At 41.7% G+C, this 25,380-nt stretch overlaps 2 protein-coding genes across 2 annotated transcripts in view; one reads left to right on the top strand and one right to left on the bottom strand.

Annotated features, from left to right (window-relative positions):
• Positions 1 to 25,380, bottom strand: part of LOC137657645 (uncharacterized) — a 444,763-nt gene that overhangs the window by 99,918 nt on the left and 319,465 nt on the right. The window contains exon 53 of the mRNA XM_068392046.1: positions 5,276 to 5,340. The gene's annotated coding sequence lies outside the window, so the exon portion shown is untranslated. The remainder of the gene's footprint in view (positions 1 to 5,275; positions 5,341 to 25,380) is intronic.
• Tim9b (Translocase of inner membrane 9b) lies at positions 2,762 to 25,335 on the top strand. The gene is made up of 3 exons (XM_068392045.1): positions 2,762 to 2,987; positions 14,299 to 14,394; positions 25,132 to 25,335. Exons 1-3 carry the CDS (start codon positions 2,958 to 2,960, stop codon positions 25,333 to 25,335), a joined length of 330 nt encoding a protein of 109 aa, XP_068248146.1. The 5' UTR covers positions 2,762 to 2,957.

Raw genomic sequence — 25,380 nt, 5'->3', positions numbered from 1 at the left:
ATAGAAATAATGAAACACCTGAGCCAGTACCAAACGTTACAGTAGCAAACAAAAAAGAAAGAAAGAAAAAAAAAACATATACACATATGAAAAGAGGCAAAGCAGCAGGAGAAGATGGCTTAAAAATTCAATCAGTAATAGAGAGGGGGGGGGGGGAATTAATTTTAATAAAACTTGCTAAACTTTGCACAAAATGTCTGCAATCATGCTCTCTGCCTACAACTTGGAAACACTTGTCATGCTAATTCACAAAAAGTGAGATATTAAACACCTGGAAAAATACCGCCCGATACATTTATTCACAGTAATATATAAAATATCTTACAAAGGTCAGTAATAATTTATATAAAATATCTTACAAAGGTCATATTAGGCCAAATACAAAAACAACTAGACTCTAATCAATCAAGAGAGTAGGCAGGCTTTAAAACCAGGTATTTAACAACTGACCATATCCATGCAATTAACCAGCTAACGTAAAAATCAAGAGTATAACAAACCATTATATATGGCATTTATTGACTATGAGAAAGCTTTTGATTCTAATAAAGTTCAGCAGTAATTCAAGTCCTTCAAAGACAAGAATAGAGGAGTCTTATGTTGAAACACTTAAAGATAATTATACAAGTATTGCTATCCTAAAACTACAAGAAGATAGTGAGGAAAATTCCGATCGAGAAAAGAGTTAGACAGGGAGACCTCATTTCCTATATTATTTACAGCATGTCTAGAAGTTTTTAAGAATCTAAATAAAATGTGGGAATTAACATTTATGGAGAATACCTAAACAACTTAATACAGTATTTGCTGTCTCACCTTCCAATCGCCATTTTTTTTTTTACAATCGGGGGGCTGTAAAACAAGAATAGTTAATTTTAGATTCCCTTTCACACTACACGCTGTTTTTGTACTACCCCCCCCCCCTCTCTCTCTCTCTCTCTCTCTCTCTCTCTCTCTCTCTCTCTCTCTCTCTCTCTCTCTCTCTCTCTCTCTCTCTCTCTCTGTTCGTGCTTATTCACTGAATCTTTCTTCCTAATATGGACCCTTCGTCAGGCTATTTTTCTGGTTGCGAGACGACATGTTTCTCGATAATGGAAGATTTAAATAGAGAAAGCAGAAATGAAGGACTGTAAATGAATATAAGGTTTAATGAAAATGCAATGAGACAACAAATCCTCTAAAGATTGTTAATGAATGTACGTACTCACGACAAACAGTAAATGTTCTCCCAGGACATGAAACCGAAATTAAAAGAAACATAAGCATAGTACGGAGAGCTTTTGGTAAACAAATTGAGATTATGAAAAGTAAAATGCCCCTTTCTCTAAAAGGAAAATTATTTAATCAGATGGTCTTACCAGTTTTAACTTTTGCATCATGAACTTGGAGCCTTACTTAAGCCTTAGAACATAGGTTAATTAGGTCTCAAAGAGCTATGAAAAAAAATTATAATTGAAATAGCACTAAAAAGAGCAACATGGATATGATACCAAACTAAAGTAGTGGATATTCTAATAGCCTGCAATAAAAAGAAATGGACGTGGGCAAGACAGATTATGAGAATGCCAGGTAATAGATGGACAAGAAGAATGACAGAATGGGACCATGGAGATTGCAACGAAGCAGGGGAAGGATGAGAAGACGATAGATTGACAAACTAAGTAAACTTGCTTATATAGTCTGGCATAGAAAGGCCACAACATAGGCGTGTGGAAGGGCATGTCTGAGGTCTTTGTCCTACAATGGATCAGCAACAGCTGATGATGATGCCAGGTGATTAGTAAAAAATGTTGCCTTATTTCATTGGATACATACTTTAGTATATACAATTGTCAAAATTTCTGCCATATTCATGCATACAAAACGCTCCGAGAATGAAATTGAGAAGAAAAAAGAAACACAAAGCAGACAATTACCATAAAAAAATATTTATAAAATGCAGTGCACAACTAGAACTGTTTATTATAGTTTACCAATATTTTTCCATTTTCTTTTCCAATCACAGAAAGATATATGTAGGTAGACTGCAATATATTTTGTTGTGTTTATCAATCTACAGCCACAATATACATTAATCGAAGCGCTTATTGGAATTAATAGTTAATACGGCGTAAATTATAACAGCGAATTATAGGCCTAATCTATCGTTTTCTCGTCATTAAATGTAACTCCTGATGTGAATTGTATCCAAGTTTATACAAATAGTTTGGGGATATTTTTTGTTAACACTTTAGCTGTTTGATAATGGAAATTTTACTTCTTTCTTGAGTAATTCATAGCATTTCTTTGCCTAATCCAAAAGTTTTTTTTTTTTCTTTTTTTTTTTTTGTCTGTACACACTCTACAATTTTGACAAGAGGATCTAAGAAACGTTGAGAACGACATCAAATAACCAAAATTGAATCCTATATTAGAATATGGCGATTGGGATATTCATATCTATTTCTATATATGATAATTACCTATTCATGTATATATAATGAATATATGATATGATCTTACCTTATAATCTAAGAATAGCATTATTTTACATTTCTCTTAATGCTGAACGCAGCCAGCATGACATAATTCGACCAAGCGCAACATGCTTTACTTGAAACAAAATGATATTCATTTATATTATAGCATTTCATTATCTTTAATTAAAATCATGGTACTTTTCTCTTTATTCCTTACCATACCGAAGGATACCCACATGAAAGTCACTGATCTGAATTACTCTAAGTTCAATGTAACATATTTGATATAGAGGTTGATTCTTCACCGGCGAGTTCCCTACCAAGTGCAAACCTTCTACAACATCGTCTGTAGATCTGGTTGTAAACAAACCAAAAACGAATATCCAGATCTAAAGAAGATATGGTCTAGAGTAATCAAAATTTCATGGTGCTTGAAATCCTACATTAAGGTTTTAGTCAATTTTTGATAACTTAGGAGCCCATGAATTTCGATTGGATATGGATGAAGTCGAGTCCCAGTTTAGGCAAGTAAGTGTTGATTAGGCTACGGTGATGCTAAGACACTATTCCATACATTGACAACGAGTTTATTATTTGGTAAGATAATCCTAGCTGAATTGCTTAATTCATACTTGTTCGGGGTGTGTGTATGATAGCGGCCACCTGCATGTATGATGACGGCTAATGGGGGTTGCGGGGGGAGTTTCGTCAGCCCCCCCCCCCTCCCGTTAGGTAAGGACACGGCTTGTAGGATAGGTTAGGGGGGGAAAGTTGAGGTTAGTTGATGTCTACCTTTAAACCACAAGGGAGGAACTGGCCGCCGACATACAAAGGCCACCGCCCATGCACCATAACGGCCTTAATTTTAACCCTATTGTTAATAATGTGGTAATCTAAGGGGATGGGTAGCATGGGCCATTAACCTAGGCCCCCCCCCCCCATTAGTTAAAAAGGTAAGGTCATGTAACATGCTCACGGGAGATCCTATCCGTCACTATACAAAGGCTCTAAATAGTCTACCCTAGCCTACCTCCTGTAAGTTATCTTACTCGTAGGGATTTAGATCCGCCAGTACATCTGACGCTGTCTACCGTTCACATTAAGAAAGGGTCTTTTCAACATTACATGCAGCATTTGCTTTATGCCCATCTACTTTACTTTCATTCTTGATTCTTCTCTTTTATCTTGTAACTTTTATTTCATCGTGTAATTACAGTATTTTACCCTAGATGCACTTGGGCAATGAATTGCTAAACTTATGGTATTATACAATATCCCTAATGAAATAAACAATAGATGTTCTTGGTGTACATACTTGTAATTTTTACGATTTTAATTAAAAAATTTGGCGGAATCCTATAATTTTAAAATTAGACATTTTTAAAATATTAGAAGTTTTGACTGAAAAAATTTGTATGGTACTATTAAAATTATGGAATGGTACAATAAACTTTTTGGAGAAACTGTGACTTATTTAGTGTATTTTATGGATTTTTAAACATCTTTTGTAATGATTTGTAGCAGAAATCCATAGTTTTGAGTTCTGGTTGAATTTTACTCTAACTTATCATTAATAAGATATGAAAAGAGCTTTAATTACATTGTATATTCTGATATTGAGAAAATAAAGATCAATTTTTTTTCTATTTTTTTTTTTTTTTTTGAAGATTCTGGAGTGAGTAGCTCAACATAGCTGGTGATAAGATGACATAAGGAGCAAAACAGAAATATTTCATTAAAATTGGTAACTTCGTTATTAGGAATTTCGGACTTATGTGTAATTTAAAATAGTGTATATGCAAAGATCTATTCAATTATGATTTCCAATGTCTTAAATAATACTTGATTGTACTATTCGTCAATCAAACCATTATACTTAAAGGAAATCAAGTACTGTACAAGGTTATGACTTATCCTAAGGTTCCCCACCTAACCTAATCTAGGACTTTTATCTTTATTCAATGGGAGCCCCTCTGCAATCACCCCCCCCCTCCCCCAGTTCTGTATCCATAGCTTAACCTAAGTAAGGTTGCATCCTTGTGTTTACTTCCAGAACAAGTATCCATCTGATTCTAGATTTTTCAGATGTATTTCCTGTTTTAACCTGTCCAGAAAACTAGAATAGTTTGGTTTTCTATAGTTTAATCCCATCAAAATTGTTTTAAATACTTATAAACACAACCAAGAAGGGAACTGGCCACATGTTTGAAATGATCCCAATAAAGACATCTCGCAAAATCAGCATCAAAGAAGAACTGTTTCCATTTGTCAATATTGGAGCTAGCATTTCTTTAGATTTGTAGGTACAGTAGGTGATTAGCTAAGAAAGTCATGTGACAGTAGCTACTAACGGTAGGTTTTTAGGTACAACTTAGTGCATTAGATGAGATCTGTTCCTTTTATGTCATTCCAAATGTCCCAAAAAAGGTCGTCTAACAAATATTTGACTTATGTGCCTGCTAGCTTCCTAAACTTTAACCCTACTGTGATATTGTCAGCCTGTTCCAAAGCCTCAAAAAATATTCTTATTTGAACATTTCAGATTTTTTAAAAAACCAACAAAATTTTCCTTGAAACAAAGTTTTCTAAGTCATATAAATATTTTTCATAGTACACACTGTACTGTACAATATTACTTTTCTCTGTTGCCAGTCAAATATACTGCGAGGAAAAAAAAAAAAAAAAAAGAAGAGTACTGGATCAGTTTGGGTAATATAGGTTGTTTGAAAGAGTAAGGACACTGTTTTCCAGCCTGGGTTAGGGAGGAACGCAAGATTTTGACGTTTACTAGAATTGTCATGATGAGAAATATTTACCTTTTGGTCTCCTGTAACTCTCGCTTCCTTGCTACATGTGTAGGCCATAGGGACGGATTCAGAACCTGTGAAAACATTACAAATGTCAGGAATCATGTTTTTGTGAATTGTGTGCATTTTGTTAGAATTGATGACTCCAAATTATTATTTGAGTTATTCTGTAACAGGGTAAACAATTCATAAATCTCACTATTTTCCATTTTTAGAATTTTAACTTAGCAGTACTGTTCCTGTGTTCTGCACACAACCACAGTATAAGTTTGTACAGCACTGTATAGGGATAGTGTCTCGCCTTTCATTTGAACAGGTGACTTGGTCTTTGCTTTCAAGTAAATATCCTATTCACAATTTTGTTTCCTTACCTGGCCTTATTAGTGTACCTAATCAATATTTGCCTCACTGTTTCTGTAAATTTACTGGGCATTGTGGAGTTTGTGCAAATGGTCACCACCAAATAAGTCCATTCAAAAAGTTTGGAAAGGTGTGGCTAGAATTAGTTATTGTAGCCACACCTAGTCCCCTGTTCATACAAATGCTGAGACCTTACAATTATATATACATACACTATGATTAAGTTTGTATGGTGTAGCGGGACATAGTGTAACAAGGCCAATACTATCAAGAAAGAATATCGATAAGGTTGAGTTAAAAAAGTTTTATACAGTATATAGTAATACAACTATGGGATTTTCCCCGTTGCCATATACTTAGCCCAAATTTTATAAATCATATTGGATAAAAAAGGATTTACATTATTGATGTTTCAATAAGCTTTCTTAGACGAGATTTTTGTATCTTTTTAGCTACAGTCACACATTAACGTTGGCAGGGTTGATATTTACAAGAAAAAACGTTCTTACTTGAACTTATATAACCATCTCTTTCAACTGGACTTCATATAACCATGTCTTTCAACTCAACTTCATATAACCATGTCTTTCAACTTACTTCTCCCAGGTTAAATAACCGAATATGTTGTACTGTAGTTGGTCTTATCTATCACCATACTTTCATCTCTTTTCAGTTACTGGGCATTCTCAATTGTATGAGAGTAAATAACCTTACCTTTCAATACATAAAAGCATTGCATCATTTAAGACCAAATACAGCACAACTTACTTAGTTATATACTGTAACAAGGAAGAGCAAGTTGTTACTAACATTGTACTGTATGTTTTAAGTGAATTTTAAAGCTCTTGTGTGGTAATGGCTTTGTGTATTTTCTGTTAAGGTCTTATATTGTACAAATTTAATTTTATATAACTGTGAATGCTTTTATTTTATATTTGGTGTTATATGACTTTGAATACTATTACAGTACTTTTGTCTTTATCCCTAAGAGCTCCAATACACAAAGTTTTTCTAATTATATAAAGAAATAGGAACCCAGAAGGGTTATTGTTGGGGAACAATTTTTTGCAGAATTCAACATTAGTTGGTGTGTTTGTTACCTTACACCACCCCCCACCCCTGGAGCGCAGATGGTAAGGTCCAACTTTTCCAAGATTATTTATATTTTTATTCATATTTTCACTATCTTCAGACCTTCAAAATGAGATTTACTGTACTGGATAATATCCTTGACTAAAATGACATGGTGGTGAAGCATACCCCATGACCTGTGAGCATTCTCTCCCCACTAGCTCCCTCTTAACCCTACATGCACTTATTGCTTCAGGATGTAATGTTTGGGAGGTTTAAAATTGTAGGTAATTTCTACTTGATAGGTTTTATCCAGGAAAAGTTTGAATGGTGGTAAAAAAGCGTAAAGTAACTGTTGTTGGTTGTGAGATCGTAAATATTCAAGTACAGGTTACCTTATTATAATGTGTTACTTATCAGATCTAATAGAAGGCATTTGGTGAGCTGAGGGCTTCTTTGTAATACCCTTTTAGATCAAACTACAGCAGTTTCCTCAAGGGATGCGAGCCTAGACTTTCAAATTGATTTTATTGCGGCTTTTGACTTACTTAACCTTAAAGGCTATATCCATGCTGTTTGATTTACTTCATTCATAGTATTGTACTGTAAGTGGGAAGCATTGAAGTCGTCATGGTGAAACAGGGGTGCTTGTCTGCGAGTTATTGATTTGCTAATTATCACCCATAATTTCATAACTTCCTTGCCCATAATTTTTTTAATTTGATGTTTCATACATTCATAAGAATATACTATTTTTCAATATTAAACTTACCCGATAATCATGTAGCTGTCAACTCCGTTGCCCGACAGAATTCTATGGAGGGATACGCCAGCTATCACAATACTAGAAGGGGGTGTACTTACCAGCGCCACCTGTGGCCAGGTACTCAAGTACTTCTTGTTGACACCTCCTCAATTATTCCTCTGTCGTGCTTCCGGCAAGACGTTCTGGGATACGCTTATGATCTTCGAGTATTTTCACGGCTAATTGGTGAAGTATTCTCTCAGATTTCGGCTGTCGCTTTACTGGAAACCTTCTTATATTAGCTAGATAGCTTTTATATAGTCCTGATTAACGGTTAACGATCTTTTGCTTGATTTTGGAACCCCCTTTGGCTAACTCTTTGGATTCAAGATGTCTGACATTTCGCAAGCCCCCTCCCATAGACGATGTAGGTCTTGCAATAGGCGTATTCCGAAGGCCTCGGTAGATCCTCACACCGCTTGTTCTGACTGTAGGGACAGGCCCTGTCAGTTAGAAAATCGATGTGAGGAATGCGCCGGACTTTCGGAACTGGAATTTGTCCGTCTTTTGAAATATTCAACTAAGTTAGAGAGAGGTAGAGTTAGGAGGAGTTCTTCTCACTCTTCACTTTTTTCCTCACCTCATGATCCCCTACCTTTTCCTACCCCTGTAGTGGCTACCCCCGAACCTACTGTTTGCCCTCCGCCTGATATGTCTGTTGTTTTGCGTGCTATTCAGGCCTTAGGCGATAAAGTAGAGTCAGTGGTAAGTGATCATAAGTCTCTGATGGCCGAAGTCAAGGAACTTAAGGTCAAGAGTGCAGTGGGTGGAATTAGTGCCAGTGCTGTGACGAGTGCTAGTGTCAGTGCAGTGCCAAGTGCTAGTGTCAGTGCCAGTGTGGTGCGTGAGGATACTTCTGTGCGAGCCAGTCGTCCTCCCAGTCCGGGACCTCTTGCAAGCTCCCAAGCCCAGGGGAGAAGCAATGTCGAAGGGCATAAGGGTTCGGCAGGCCTTGTTAGGCGCACAGAAGTATCCTCGGTGGTTGCGGGCGTGTCTTCCAAAGACCGTCACTTCCACCTGCAGACGATTGAGCCCGTCTTTTTCTCGTCCGCTGATCAACTGTCAGGGAAGAAACGTTGGTCTCAGGTCTCGAGACCACTTAAACGCAGAGTCCAGTCCGCGAGTGCTCAGCCAGGTTGCAGTCATTGGCTCAGCTCTGACTCGCCGCAGTCATCTGTCGACTGCACTCCGCCCAAGAGGAGTAAGGTTCTGCCACAACAGAGCTCGACTGTTAAGGCTTTACCTCAGCCTACTGTAGTTTCTGCCGACCCCAAGTGGACTCTTCTACAGTCCATGCAAGCACAGCTTTCGGACTTGATGCGTGAGTGTCGGGCTGAGAGTGTTGCGCCTCCGCCTCCGCCTACACTCCCTCCGCCTGCGCTCGCTCCGCCTGCGCTCGCTCCGCCTGATCGCAGTACCACCTGCCAGGCGTACGATGTTGAGCCTCGTTCTGAGTTTGCTGTTCCCAGTGGTGTTCAGCCTCCGCCTTCTTTAAGGCAACCTTTACAATGGGATCAGGAGGATTATACCTCTCTTCCTCCGCCTCCACTTGCTGCTCCACCAGTGGTGCAACACTCGGTTGAGGTACAACAACCTCTCCCGTCCATGAGTCAGTCTCCTCAGCTCTCGCTGCAGCGAGCTCAACCCTCCACAAGGCAAGCACCACTACACCTTAGCCTTGCGCCTCAGGAGCCTCAGCTTGCGAGACATTTACCTTGTTCTGCGCAGCCTCTACCTCATCGCGCTCCGCTCACACCACAGGAACAGGAACTTGCTACTCCGCTTCCGCCAACAGCTCAGCAAGCGCAACCCTTGGGTTCAACCACTCATGCTAGGAGTCAGCCTCCTCCACCCATGCGCCTTCCTTCTGCTTCGTCTTTTATTCAGCCTTTGCAGTCTGAGCCTCAGGTTTTCCCTCAACAGTTACTTGAAGAGGAAACCACTAATATTGTTCCTACTCGTTCTGACTCTGCTGTTCAGCATTCTTGTCCGATCTCTTCGCTACACTCTGGTGATGAGGCGTCTGATGATGAGGCGGCACACCTGGATCCCTCGTCAGACGTGGATGAATCCAAGCCTTCTCCACAGTCTATTGACTTTCGTAAGGTCTTGGCTCTGCTTAGGGAGGTTTACCCAGACCACTTTGTCTCTGCTATTCCCCGCTCTCCGCCATCTGAGTTTTCGCTGGGCATACAACAAGCTAAGTCCACCTATACTAAGCTAGTCCTAGCAAGGTCCTCTAAGAGAGCGTTAAGGATCTTAGGGGAGTGGCTGCAGACTAAGCAACACCTTGGCAAAACTTCTTTCATGTTCCCTCCGACTAAGCTCACTTCGAAAGCGAGCGTTTGGTATGCCACAGGAGAAGCACCAGGCTTGGGAGTACCTGCCTCTGCCCAGGCTGACTTCTCAAGTCTGGTAGACTCGCCTCGGAGAACTGCAATGAGGCGCTCTAAGGTTTGCTGGACCTTCTCAGACCTTGATCACTTACTGAAGGGAGTATTTAGAGCATTTGAGATGTTCAACTTTCTAGACTGGTGCCTGGGGGCCCTCAGCAAGAAGACCTCTCCTGCGGACAAGGATTCTGCCATGCTATTAATGTCCTGCATGGATAAGGCCATTAGGGATGGATCTGGTGAGCTTGCGTCGATGTTTGTATCAGGGGTTTTGAAGAAAAGGGAACAGCTGTGTACCTTCCTTTCCTCCAGCATTACACCTTGTCAAAGGTCACAACTCCTTTTTGCTCCGCTCTCGAAGTTCCTCTTCCCCGAAGAGCTGGTTAAGGACTTGTCTGCTGCCCTGATACAAAAGGACACACACGATCTTGTAGCCTCATCGGCTCGTAAGTCTAAGGTTGCTACCTCAGTCCCCAAGACTTATCGCTCCCCAGTGGCTGATACCCCTGCTACGAGGTTCATACCGCCCTTTCGTGGTAGAGCCCCCAGCCGAGGAAGCTCCCGTCCAGACTCTTACAGGAGCAAGTCTAGGAAAGGCTCCAAGACATCTAAAGGAAAAAACTGACTCTCCGCATCTCCAGACAGCAGTAGGAGCCAGACTCAAGATCTTCTGGCGAGCCTGGGAGAAGAGAGGTGCAGACGCCCAGTCTGTCAGTAGGCTGAGGGACGGTTACAGGATTCCATTCTGCCTCAAACCACCTCTGACCACATCTCCCATCAACCTCTCTCCCAACTACAAAGAAGAGGACAAGAGGCTAGCATTGCACCAGGAGGTGTCGCTACTTGTGCAGAAGAAGGCAGTGGTTATAGTCCGGGACCATCAATCCCCGGGCTTCTACAACCGTCTCTTTCTTGTGGCCAAGAAGACAGGAGGTTGGAGACCGGTGCTGGACGTCAGCGCGCTCAACGCGTATGTCACCAAGCAGACGTTCACGATGGAGACGACGAAGTCGGTCCTAGCAGCGGTCAGACAGGAGGACTGGATGGTCTCGTTGGACTTGAAAGATGCCTACTTTCACGTTCCTATTCATCCAGACTCCCAACCTTTCCTGAGATTCGTTTTTGGAAAGGTTGTCTACCAATTCCAAGCCCTGTGTTTTGGCCTAAGCACAGCTCCTATGGTGTTCACTCATCTGATGAGGAATATAACAAAATTCCTACACTTATCGGACATCAGAGCCTCCCTCTACTTAGACGACTGGCTGTTGAGAGCCTCCACGAGTCGTCGCTGTCTGGAGAATCTCAACTGGACTTTGGACTTAATCAGACAACTGGGTCTGTTAGTCAACATAGAAAAGTCTCAGCTCATTCCCTCCCAATCCATTGTGTACCTGGGAATGGAGATTCGGAGTCAGGATTTTCGGGCTTTTCCATCGGCCCCCAGGATAAGCCAAGCCCTAGAGTGCATCATGAGCATGCTGAAGAGGAGCAGTTGCTCGGTGAGACAGTGGATGAGTCTCACAGGGACCCTTTCATCACTGGCCCTGTTCGTCGAGCTAGGGAGACTCCACCTCCGCCCTCTTCAATTCCATCTTGCAGCTCATTGGGACAAGGGTTCGACTCTCGAAGCAGTCTCTATCCCAATCACCCAAGAGATGAAGACCACTCTCCTGTGGTGGAAGAACAATCTCCTTCTCAGGGAGGGCCTATCGTTGGCTATTCAGACCCCCAATCTTCATCTCTTCTCAGATGCATCGGACTCGGGCTGGGGTGCGACCTTGAACGGACGGGAATGCTCGGGAACGTGGAACGAGGAACAGGGATTGCTCCACATCAACTGCAAGGAGCTACTAGCAGTTCATTTAGCCCTGCTGAACTTCAAGTCCCTCCTGCTAGGCAAAGTGGTGGAGGTGAACTCAGACAACACCACAGCCTTGGCTTACATCTCCAAGCAAGGAGGGACCCATTCGAGGAGCCTATTCGAGATCGCAAGGGACCTCCTCATTTGGTCAAGAGGTCTAAACCTCACTCTGGTCACGAGGTTCATTCAGGGCAATATGAACGTCTCAGCAGATCGCCTAAGCAGAAGGAATCAGGTCATTCCCACGGAATGGACCCTCCACAAGAGTGTGTGCAACAGACTTTGGACCTTGTGGGGTCAACCTACCATAGATCTGTTTGCCACCTCCATAACCAAGAGACTTCCGCTGTACTGTTCCCCTGTTCCAGACCCTGCAGCAGTTCATGTGGATGCTTTTCTACTGAACTGGTCCCATCTCGACCTTTACGCATTCCCACCGTTCAAGATAATAAACAAAGTTCTGCAGAAATTCATCTCGCACGAAGGGACACGGCTGACGCTGGTTGCTCCCCTTTGGCCTGCAAGAGAATGGTTCACAGAGGTACTTCAATGGCTAGTCGACATCCCCAGGACTCTACCTCTAAGAGTGGACCTTCTACGTCAACCTCACGTAGACAGGTTGCACCCAAACCTCCACGCTCTTCGGCTGACTGCCTTCAGACTGTCGAAAGATTCGCTAGAGCTAGATGCTTTTCGAAGGAGGCAGCCAGTGCGATTGCCAGAGCAAGAAGGGTTTCCACTCGTAGAGTCTACCAATCTAAGTGGGAAGTCTTCCGAAGCTGGTGTAGAGCCAATTCAATATCCTCTACCAATACCTCTGTGACCCAAATAGCTGACTTCCTTCTACATCTTAGGAATGAGAGATCCCTTTCAGCCCCTACGATTAAAGGGTATAGGAGTATGTTGGCTTCAGTTCTCCGCCACAGAGGTTTGGACCTTTCTTCCAACAAGGACCTTCAAGACATTCTTAAGTCTTTTGAGACGTCTAAAGAGCGTCGTCTATCCACTCCAGGCTGGAACCTAGACGTAGTCTTAAGGTTCCTTATGTCATCTAGGTTCGAACCTCTCCAGTCAGCTTCCTTCAAGGACCTTACCCTCAAGACTCTTTTTCTCGTCTGCCTTGCAACAGCTAAGAGAGTCAGTGAGGTTCATGCCTTCAGCAAGAACATCGGTTTCACGACCGAATCTGCAACATGTTCTTTTCAGCTCGGATTCCTAGCAAAGAACGAACTTCCTTCACGTCCTTGGCCTAGATCGTTTGAAATACCTAGCCTCTCCAACATGGTAGGTAACGAACTAGAGAGAGTTCTTTGCCCTGTCAGAGCTCTCAAATATTATCTTAAGAGGTCTAAACCTATTCGAGGACAGTCAGAAGCCTTATGGTGTGCCATCAAGAAACCTTCGAGGCCCATGTCCAAGAACGGGGTTTCGTATTATATAAGGCTTCTGATTAGAGAAGCCCATTCTCACTTAAAGGAGGAAGACCTTGCATTGCTGAAGGTAAGGACCCACGAAGTAAGAGCCGTAGCTACTTCGATGGCCTTTAATAAAAACCGTTCTCTGCAGAGCATAATGGATGCAACCTATTGGAGGAGCAAGTCAGTGTTTGCATCATTTTATCTTAAAGATGTCCAGTCTCTTTACGAGAACTGCTACACCCTGGGACCATTCGTAGCAGCGAGTGCAGTAGTAGGTGAGGGCTCAGCCACTACATTCCCTTAATCCCATAACCTTTTTTTAACCTTTCTCTTGAATGCTTTTATTGTTGTTTTTATGGTTGTTACGGTAGGCTAAGAAGCCTTCCGCATCCTTTTGATTTGGCGGGTGGTCTATTCATTCTTGAGAAGCGCCTGGGTTAGAGGTTTTGTAGAGGTCCTTTAGTAGGGGTTGCAACCCTATATACTTTAGCACCTTTGGGTTGATTCAGCCTCCAAGAGGAACGCTGCGCTCAGTAAGGAAGACGAACTTAAAAAAGAGGCAGAGTAACGGTTCAATTCGACTTCCTTACCAGGTACTTATTATTTCATTGTTATTTGAGATAACTGTTATATGAAATATGGGATACTTAGCTATCCTTTAATCTTGTACACTGGTTTTCACCCACCCCCCTGGGTGTGAATCAGCTACATGATTATCGGGTAAGTTTAATATTGAAAAATGTTATTTTTATTAGTAAAATAAATTTTTGAATATACTTACCCGATAATCATGATTTAATCGACCCTCCCTTCCTCCCCATAGAGAACCAGTGGACCGAGGAATAATTGAGGAGGTGTCAACAAGAAGTACTTGAGTACCTGGCCACAGGTGGCGCTGGTAAGTACACCCCCTTCTAGTATTGTGATAGCTGGCGTATCCCTCCATAGAATTCTGTCGGGCAACGGAGTTGACAGCTACATGATTATCGGGTAAGTATATTCAAAAATTTATTTTACTAATAAAAATAACATATTTATATTTCTGTATTTTTATATACTGTATATATATAGACCACCTTTTTATTTAATGCCATGAAATTATCAACTACGTATTTATTTTACAGTTCAAAGACTTCTTGTATCTCTACAATCAAATATCTGAAAAGTGCTTCAACTTATGTATCACAAAAATGCATCAGAGAGACTTGACAGAAACAGAGGTAAGTTTAAGATCGAAAGCAATGTATTTCCAAGTGCACATGAGAAAATAGTTTTTTTTTTTTTTTTTTTTTTAAATATTTTCAAAATTGGCAGTACCGTAGCTTAGTTTATGCTAATATCCCTACAAGTGATGCTGGACAGTGGTCAGATAAGATAATGAAATTGCAAGAGGATAAAAGGTTTTTGACATTTAAAGGTATTTGGTGGTCACTTCATTAGCGAAAAGTGTGAAGAGTTCTGTTCTAATTGACTATAGGCCTAATCTATGGAATGTATTGGCACTGTGACCAATGTAATGCAGAAAGGCAATTTTGTATTTTGAAAAATTGATAGAATTAATCATCTTACAAAATCCCATAGAAAATTAATCAGAGTTCCACAAATTATTTTACTGCATGCTCATTATTTAATGGAATACTGTATTAAACTTTCAGAATATGCTGGAGTCTCATATAAATGAAAAGGCTTAATGGATTACTATGTCACCTGTTGGATAATACTGGAGCATTCATGATTAATATCTTGGTGGCAATATATTTTTCAATGGTCAATGCTGTCCAGTGCAAGAATGTAGCAAGGAACTTATAACATTCAGACCATTATACTAAGGAAAGGAATTTGCTTTTAGGCTTAAAGTTCTGCCAGGATACAGGAATGCAGTAGCTGCTGCTGTCAACACACTTCATGGCATCAAATTGCCGTGATATGCTTTTTCCTTTGAAAATCATGGAGTAAACTACCTGGCAACTGCTTACAAGTCCCTTAAACTTGATGTATCCAATGTGTTAACTTTTCCCTTGTCTACCATCTTCAATAACAGGCATGCTAATCAATCAGCAAGAAGTATTAATTGCACATGATTCCCCACCATCCAGCTTAATAGCATTGATCAATAATGGTTGGCCATTGAAATAACTCAAGAAAATACAAGTACTGTCAAATTATAGCTACAGGAGGAGAACTGTAGTTTATAAATTTGATAGAATTCTTGCAACACTCCAAGGAAATTTTTAGTTATGACCCAAGATGCTGCTTCCCAACTTGGGAAGTTTTATCTTAACTTTTCGTATCGGAGTTTTCACACTTGAATGTTCGCCAGTATTAATTTCAAGTATTTTTTTTATAAGTTGTAAGGAACAAGTATACTGTATTAGAAGCCAAAAAAAAATCTTTGTTCTTGACACCTTTTCTTCATTGTATTTGTAGATAACTTGTTTCTACTCACAGTGCTTCAATCCTTGTAAATGGCTTTTGAGTTTTCTCAGGAAAGGGAAGAAACTACCATTACCAGCAACAAAAAGGATTAGAATTTAATGCTCTCAAAGGTAACTTTGTGCTTACAGATTTTCATGATTTTTTAAGAAGCAGTCCTCTCAATCCTTTAATATGTCATCTTACTTTAGCAGCAATTTTCAGTGGAAGCCTCAAGTTTTCATTGTAAACACAGCATGACAACTTTTGCGTTTCTGGAAATAGGCTTGTCTTTTTCCCTTGAAATGGTATAACAGTTGCAATTCTGGTTTGAGTTTCTATGCATGTATGAAAATTACAGGGATATGTTGCTAGACATATTCCAGAGTGTCTATTAATGCCCAGCTGAGAATAGTTCTAATAATTATATAAAGTTTGGTTGAAAGGTTAAATTCAGTTTACAAATGTCATATAGCATGATTACTTTCCCTCAGATTTTAACATTGAGGATGTTAAAGTCTGACTTTTGTAAATCACTGTCTGATGCTGAAGTTGTTGCTGGATATGCAAGTGTACTTTCATTATCTTTTCTGGAGGAATGTGATTCATTCCTTTTCATATAAGTTACCGAGGCAGGCAAATCGCTTCCAAAACTAAAATCCACAATACTGGAAACAGAACAAATGCCCGGTACTGCAATAAACTGTCAAAACAAACTATGGTACTTAACATTGGTAAAGGTGAAGTAGCAACGTCAGTCATGTTGAATTAACGACAAACACTTCAAGAAACACTGGGCAAAAAATTTTTTAACTTTGCGGGCAAGTCCAAAACAGAAGGATGACCTGGAGGGTGTTCGTGTAGGTGGCGGTGGCGTGGTGCAAGTGTGGTTTCTGGGGTCTTTGTTACGGCCCTTCCCTTTGATGGAGTTATCTAATTGGAAGACAGCCTGTGAATAGTGGTTTTCACACGCCCCCGATGTAGACACGACACTCACGAGGTGCTCGCGTGAGGGTAGTAACCTCTGCATTCCATGCTTTTATTTTTCAATATTAATCTTACCCGATAATCATGTAGCTGTCAACTCTGTTGCCGACAGAAATCTACGGTCGGGATACGCCAGCGATCGCTATACAGGTGGGGGTGAACACCACAGCGCCATCTGTGGTCAGGTACTCCAGTACTTCTTGTCAACACCACCTCAATTTTTCCTCTGTCGTGCCTCCGGCTAGACCTACATGGATACGCTGTTGATTCTGGAGTTATTGCTCACGATTTGGTGATGTATTTGCTCTAGAGTTTAGCCTTCGCTATTCAGGAAGCTATATCATTAGCTTAGCAAGTTTTTGGAATTAATTTGATTTAATTTTTGATTTAATTTTGGTTCGAAGAGAGTATGAACTCTTTCACTTTTAAATGGCCGACCCTTCCCTTAGACGGAAGTGTTGGTGTCGAAGAGAGTATAGACTCTCTTAATTTTGCTTAACAAAGTTATAGATTTATTTTATATCTCTCCGCCTTTTATAGGCCTCTTTGATTAACTTCTTTTTATTATAAACTTATTAAAATTAATTTTTATATTTGTTTATATTCGACCTTTCCTAATAGTAGGCGGTCTTTTCTTGGAACCGAAGTTAATTAACATTGAGCCCGTCATTTCGTTTTTACCTGTTAACATATTATGCTATTTTAATGTTTTTGAAAGAATTTCTTTGATAGTCTTGTACTGTTTTCAAAGTTGAACTAACGTTTTGTTTTGTCTCTACAGTTGTTGACGTTCAGAACGTTCAACTTGCGCTCTATCGTTACGATAGAGAGAGAGTCTATCACGGTGTCACGTTGCAGTAAGAGTAAACCGATTCTAGCGTTTTGTTCATTCTTTCTTAGCTTAAATGGTTTTAATTCTAATAAAGGAACTTTTTATTTGGGAAATCTTTCAGTTTTTTTCCTTTAACAATAATATGTTTTAACGATATATATAATTGGGCTCTTCTCTCAGGTGCTAAGTCAAGAGAGAGAGAGAGAGAGATAGAGACGGAGGGAGAGAGAGGAGGATAAACGTTTCGTTCAAGCGGGTAACGTTGTTATCGTTTTTGCTCTTCTCCCTAGTCTCTTTAGGGGAAGAAGGTAAACGTTTCTAGAGTTTTATTCTTGTTCTCAGGCTTTATGCGGTGAGAGATTTTAAACGTAGTTTATTTGATCTAGTGTTTAGTCTCTTTTCCAGCCACTGAATTATTTATCTTTCATTATGTTTTTCTGTTACATTGTAATACTGTTTTCGCAATTACTAACTTTTAATGAAGGATAGAATTGCGTGTTTCAGGTACAAACCACTTAAAGTTTCGAGTTCAGTGAAATAAGTGCAAACAGAAAATCAAAAGTGATAAAGTGATAAGCGCAAAGTGTTACAGTGTTGCGTTCGAGGGTTCGTCTGTTCGTGCCAGTTGTTCGCCTTGTCTGGGACCTCTTACAAGCTCCCAAGCCCAGGGGAGAAGTAATGTCGAAGGACTTATGGGTTCAGCAGGCCTTGATCGACGAACAGACGTTTCCCTCCGTGGTTTCGGGTGTTACCAACTCACGTAGCCGACGTGATCACCCCACCCACACAAAGACGAGAGAGCCCTTTTATTCCTCGTCTGCGGAAGAGGTTTCTCGCAGAAACCATGGACCAAATCTTGCAGCTTTTAAGTGCAAGTCGGTCCCTTCCGCGCAAGTCCAACTCCTAGGTGGTACCATTAGCACTGGGTCAGTTCGGACTTGCTGCAGTACGACAACTGCACACCTCCCAGAGAGGCAAGGTGGTATCGCAACAGACAGTAACTCCGTCTGTTGCCGCACCAGCTGTTTTAGACCCTCAGTTTCAACGGACAGTAGCTCCGTTTGTTATTGTCTTTCTTAAACTCTAGTGGTCTATGCTGCTGACAATGCAGTCTCAGCTTGCGGTGTTGTGCAGGAGTTTCAGGCAGAGAAGGTTAGCACACCTCCTCCTGCGAGCGCTCATGAGGCAGCCGCCTCAACTCCACCTCTGCGCAGTCCACCCTGCCAGACGTATGATGTTGAGGTTCCTCAACCTACCTCCACGCGTGAGCTGCCGCATTGGGAGTTGCCAGATACCAGCGCTGTGCAGCAACCTCCACTTTCCTTGAGGCAGGAGCCTCTTGCTATGCGGCAACCTCCTCAACACTTGAGGCAGGAGCCTTATGCTATGCAGCAACCTCCTCTACCCTTGAGGCAGGAGCTTCATGTGTTGCGACAACCTCCTCCATCCTCGAGGCAACAACCTCTTGCGTTGCGGCAACCTCCACCATCCTTGAGGCAGCAACCTCAACTCTTGCGGCAGCCACCTCCACTCTTGAGGCAAGAACCTCAACTCTTGAGGCAAGAGCCTCAACTCTTGAGGAACCTCATGCTATGAGGCAGCCGCCTCAACGCATGCAGCAACCGCATTCTTCACAGCATGAGCCTCTCTCTGAGCAGCTACCTCCTCAACCCTTGAGGCAGACGCAACTCTTGAGGCAGGAACCTCACAGGAGCCTCATGCTATGCGGCATCCTCCTCAAACCATGAGGCAGGAGCCTCATGCTATGCGGCATCCTCCTCAACCCATGAGGCAGGAGCCTCATGCTATGCGACATCCTCCTCTACCCATGAGGCAGCCTCATGCTATGCGGCATCCTCCTCAACCCATGAGGCAGGAGCCTCATGCTATGCGGCATCCTCCTCAACCCATGAGGCAGGAGTCTCATGCTATGAGGAGCCTCATGCTATTCGGCATCCTCCTCAAACCATGAGGCAGGAGCCTCATGCTATGCGGCAACCGCCTCAACCCATGAGGCAGGAGCCTCATACTATGCGGCATCCTCCTCAACGCATGCGGCATAAGCCTCATCCCTTGCAGCTTGAGCCTCATCCCATGCAGCATGAGTCTCATACCATGCAGCATGAGCCTCATCCCATGCAGCATGAGCCTCATCCCATGCAGCATAAGCCGCACGCCATGCAACATGCTCTGCTTACCTTACAGCATGCTCTACATACAGCATGCTCTGCATACAGCATGCTCTGCATACCTTACCGCATGCTTCTCAGTCACACATCTTTGGTTGTTGCCAACTCACTAGACTGTCAAGCAGTTTCATAACGTTGCCTTCTAGTCTGCTGCTTTTGCACCAGTGAAACCCTCACTGAGAGAACTTAGCTTTTCTCGGATATGGTTCCTGTAGATGAGAAAGTGCTATTCTCCCTCCTTCTGATTTTCCCTTGAGGACTCTGTCATTTGGAGAGGAGCCTTTAGCTGCTTAGCCTCCTATGGACTTTTATTTAAGCATAGCATGCTTCCAGGGAGGGTAATGGTTCCACTTCAGTCGCTAACCCCGTCTGTTACCACACCTGCTCCCATAGACCTTGAGCTGTGTTGCAAGACATGCAGTCCAAGCTTAGTCCTTGTTAGAGGATTTTTTGTTTACGGAGTCAGTGTGTCACTGGGAAGACGTTCAACAACCAGCAGAAGTGACTTGTTGTGACGCAGTGCGGCAACCTCAGCAACCCGATAAGGAGTTGTCTGTACGGCCCAGACAGTCTAGACAGCTTCGGGTTGTCACTGTACTTCCTCGCTTCCCCATGGTTGACAGTTCACAGACTGTGCAGCAGTACCATGATCTTGTGTCCGGCTCCGTCAGACGACTAGCTTTTAAGAGCTCCCACAAGTCGTCGCTGTCTGGAGATTCTCAGATGGACTATGGATCTGACCAAGGAACTGGGCCTCCTGGTCAATTTTGAGGAGTCCCAGCTCGTCCCATCCCAGACCATTGTCTACCTGGGTATGGATCTTCAGAGTCGAGCTTTTCGGGCTTTTCCGTCGGCCCCAAAGATATACTAAGCCCTAGATTGCATCCAGAGCATGCTGAGAAGGAACCGATGCTCAGTCAGGTAGTGGATGAGTCTAACAGGGACACTTTCATCGCTGGCCCTGTTCATCGAGTTAGGGAGACCCCACCTCCCCCCCTTCAGTATCATCTAGCGGCTCACTGGATAAAGGACATGACGCTAGAGACGATCTCAGTTCCTGTTTCCGAAGAGAGGAGGTCTACTCTCACGTGGTGAAAGAACAGCTTTCTTCTCAAGGAAGTCTACCTTTGGCTGTTCAGAAACCCGACCGCCGTCTCTTCTCTGACGCATCAGACACGGGCTGGGGTGCGACTTTGGACGGACAGGAATGCTCGGGAACATGGAATCAGGAGCTAAGGACACTTCACATCTATTGCAAGGAGCTGTTGGCGGTTCATCTGGCCTTGATAAACTTCAAGTCCCTCCAGCTTAACAAGGTGGTGGAGGTGGACTCTGACAACACCACAGCCTTGGCTTACATCTCCAAGCAGGGAGGGACTCATTCGTGGAAGTTGTTCTAGATCGCAAGGGACCTCCTCATCTGGTTAAAAGATCGAAAGCTCACGCTGGTAACGAGGTTCATTCAGGGCGATATGAATGTCATGGCAGATCGCCTTAGCCGGAAGGGTCAGGTCATCCCCACAGAGTGGACCCTTCACAAGAATGTTTGCAGCAGACTTTGGGCCCTGTGGGGTCAGCCAACCATAGATCTGTTCGCTACCTCGATAACCTAGAGGCTCCCGTTGTATTGTTCTCCGATTCCAGACCCAGCAGCAGTTCACGTGGATGCTTTTCTGCTGGATTGGTCCCATCTCGACCTGTATGCATTCCCGCCGTTCAAGATTGTCAACAGGGTACTTCAGAAGTTCGCCTCTCGCAAAGGGACACGGCTGACGTTAGTTGGCTCCGCTCTGGCCCGCGAGAGAATGGTTCATAGAGGTACTGCAATGGCTGGTCGACATTCCCAGGACTCTTCCTCTAGGAGTGGACCTTCTACGTCTACCTCACGTAAAGAAGGTACATCCAAACCTCCACGCGCTTCGTCTGACTGCCTTCAGACTTTCGAAAGACTCTCAAGAGCTAGGGGCTTTTCGAAGGAGGCAGCCAGAGCGATTGCCAGAGCAAGGAGGACATCCACTCTCAGAGTCTATCAGTCTAAAGGGGAAGTCTTCCGAAGCTGGTACAAGGCCAATGCAGTTTCCTCATCCAGTACCACTGTAACCCAGATTGCTGACTTCCTGTTACATCTAAGGAACGTAAGATCCCTTTCAGCTCCTACGATTAAGGGTTACAGAAGTATGTTGGCAGCGGTTTTCCGCCACAGAGGCTTGGATCTTTCCACCAACAAAGATCTACAGGACCTCCTTAGGTCTTTTAAGACCTCAAAGGAACGTCGGTTGTCCACTCCAGGCTGGAATCTAGACGTGGTCCTAAGGTTCCTTATGTCATCAAGATTTGAACCTCTCCAATCAGCCTCTTTTAAGGACCTCACATTAAAAACTCTTTTCCTCGTGTGCTTGACAACAGCTAAAAGAGTAAGTGAGATCCACGCCTTCAGCAGGAACATAGTTTTCACATCTGAAACGGCTACATGTTCCTTGCAGCTCGGTTTTTTGCTAAAACGAGCTTCCTTCACGTCCTTGGCCTAAGTCGTTCGAGATCCCAAGCCTGTCCAACTTGGTGGGGGACGAACTGGAGAGAGTACTTTGCCCAGTTAGAGCTCTTAGGTACTATCTAAAAAGGTCTTAACCTTTACGAGGACAATCAGAAGCCTTATGGTGTGCTATCAAGAAGCCTTCTCTTCCAAGGTCTAAGAACTCAGTTTCTTACCTATTCAGGCTCCTGATTAGGGAAGCACATTCTCATCTGAAGGAAGAAGACCTTGCTTTGCTGAAGGTAAGGACACATGAAGTGAGAGCTGTGGCTACTTCAGTGGCCCTCAAACAGAACCGTTCTCTGCAGAGTGTTATGGATGCAACCTATTGGAGAAGCAAGTCAGTGTTCGCATCATTCTATCTCAAAGATGTCCTGTCTCTTTACGAGAACTGCTACACCCTGGGACCATTCGTAGCAACGAATGCAGTAGTAGGCGGGGGCTCAGCCACTACATTCCCATAATCCCATAACCTTTTTAACCTTTCTCTTGAATACTTTTTATGGGTTGTACGGTCGGCTAAGAAGCCTTCCACATCCTTATTGATTTGGCGGGTGGTCAATTCTTTCTTGAGAAGCGCCGAGGTTAAAGGTTGTGATGAGGTCCTTTAGTATGGGTTGCAGCCCTTTATACTTCAGCACCTAAGAGTCGTTCAGCATCCTAAGAGGACCGCTACGCTCAGTAAGAAAGACGTACTTAATAAAGGCAGAGTAATGGTTCAAGTCGTCTTCCTTACCAGGTACTTATTTATTTTATGTTATTTTTGAATAACTAATAAAATAAAATACGGGATACTTAGCTTCTTTGTTAACATGTATGCTGGTCTCCACCCACCACCCTGGGTGTGAATCAGCTACATGATTATCGGGTAAGATTAATATTGAAAAATGTTATTTTCATTAGTAAAATAAATTTTTGAATATACTTACCCGATAATCATGATTTAATTGACCCACCCTTCCTCCCCATAGAGAACCAGTGGACCGAGGAAAAAATTGAGGTGGTGTTGACAAGAAGTACTGGAGTACCTGACCACAGATGGCGCTGTGGTGTTCACCCCCACCTGTATAGCGATCGCTGGCGTATCCCGACCGTAGATTTCTGTCGGCAACAGAGTTGACAGCTACATGATTATCGGGTAAGTATATTCAAAAATTTATTTTACTAATGAAAATAACATTTTTCTCTGGTATATTTGGAAGATTTACTGTATATCAGAAAAGGTAGATAGAAGGACTTTTCACCGGCCGTCACAGGTCTCTCCCCAGAAATAGATTTTTCCTTCGTCAAAATCCCTTTTCAGTTGTTGTAGGGAAGCAATTGTATCGTTATTTTTTGTACCAGCTTATGAGTCTGCCTATAGCCTTGGGGGAACATTTATTACAAGTTAATTTTATTGCTGTATATTGGAAGCTTCAGGTTATATTGCATGCAAGAATCTCCAGTTATTAGGTTGATGTTTCTGCTGTAAGATATCCCTGGAATTATTTATTTCCCTTCTAATTCATTACTGTATCGTGAAGAAATAGATTTGTTGTTTATTTGAAACTAAAATAATCTTTACCTAGTTCTTCAATTAACAGAAACCTAGTGGGTTTCTCCCAGCTTTACAGAAAAAAATTAGGCCTATTGTAATTTTTATCTAATACCTTAAATGTTATCAGAAAGGTACAAGTATTTGATGACAGTATTAAATTTAGAATGCAATTTAGTTTGAGACACTAAAATGAAGCATGTACTGTATTGTCTGCCATTCAAACAGATCTGGTTTGCATTAACCTCACCTTGTTTCATGTGATTTGAGAACAAAAGCCTGTAAAGGTCTGTTATCGAAAAGATGGTAACCAGTCAAGAATTCTAATCTACATGAATTTGGATATGTGGATTTAAAGTCATTGATCATTATTATTACTAGTAGTGTTAAGTAGTCTTAACTAACTAGTGCCCCATTTATAGACTCCTGGTGATGGTTGTTCCCATGCGAGTAGTGAAAATTAGATTGAGGTAACTTAAGGACAGAACTGTAAACCAGGAAAACCTCAGAAAAAAAATGACAGAAATTTAGCCGAGTGCTAAAGGGACAATCCCCAAATCCTTTACTATTTAATTTTAAAGATAAGTTTAAAAAAGGGTCGTTGAAGCTGGTGTCCAAATAAAGATAGTGGCCATTAATGAAGAGAAGAGGAAGATAAGAGTGAGATCACATCCATAAAGATACCACTCTTCTTAAGGAAAAAATGTTATACGAGTAATAATCTCTAGTTAGAAGCTTAAAATGAGTTATGTAAGAGGAGTTAAAGTAATAAAAAGTGCTTTGGACACCAGGGCCTTATACCAGAACCTATCAAAGGCTTTAGTTATATCTGGAACAATACAACATTCCTTAGATAAAAGTTTACTAAATTTATATTGAGATTTATATTTCAGGATAATACACTGTTGTAAATTGTGTACATATGTAACATACTACTTGAAGTACTGTATTTCAATGAAGGCACTTTTAAGTATGAAGTAAAGCAATGTTGTTGTATAGTTTCAGGGTAAATTATTGGAAGAGATTGAGAGAAACTCTTCTTAAATATGTCAAGAGATTTACCTTTCCAATTCCATATTATACTGTATGTTTCATCTGTGCATTAAGAACACACTTCCCTCATTAATGTTCTTCCCTCATTTTCTCTGACTGTTTAGTATTACTATCCTCCCAAATGCTACCACTTGCTCCCTTCATGGTTTTATTATAAATGGTCAAACCTTCTTAAGTTCACAATGGCCAAGAAAATTTTATATCAAAGAATTCAACTGCAAGTCTCTTAGTTAACCTAACAGATTTACATTACATACAATTCAGTACTGTATTTTAAAATGTGATCATCATCGAATTACAACAGGGAGATTGTCAAACAGAATTTACATATTTTATATGAGGATGTATTTAAATTCGGTTCTTCTTATTTTGTTATTTACCCAATATTTGTTTGCTGATTTTTTTCTTCTATTTCAGACTTCCTGTATAGATACATGTGTAGGGAAACAGGTCAGCGTAAACCACAAGATAATGGCTGTATATTCTGAAGTGCAACCAATTTACATGCAGAAGCGTTTGGATGAGATGAACAAACAGATTGAAGCTCAACAACAGATGGCAGCACAGCTTGAAGAACAACAGAATCTCCAGCCAGCACCTCCAGCAGAACCTCAAGTTTGAAGCTTAGGATCGAGCAGCATTTTGTTTTTCATAGATTGATATAAA

This window comes from Palaemon carinicauda, chromosome 18 (assembly GCF_036898095.1).
Source record: "Palaemon carinicauda isolate YSFRI2023 chromosome 18, ASM3689809v2, whole genome shotgun sequence".
Lineage (NCBI taxonomy): Eukaryota > Metazoa > Arthropoda > Malacostraca > Decapoda > Palaemonidae > Palaemon > Palaemon carinicauda.
The sequence above is the reverse complement of the archived record's forward strand: the minus strand, read 5'-3'. Positions and strand labels throughout refer to the sequence as shown.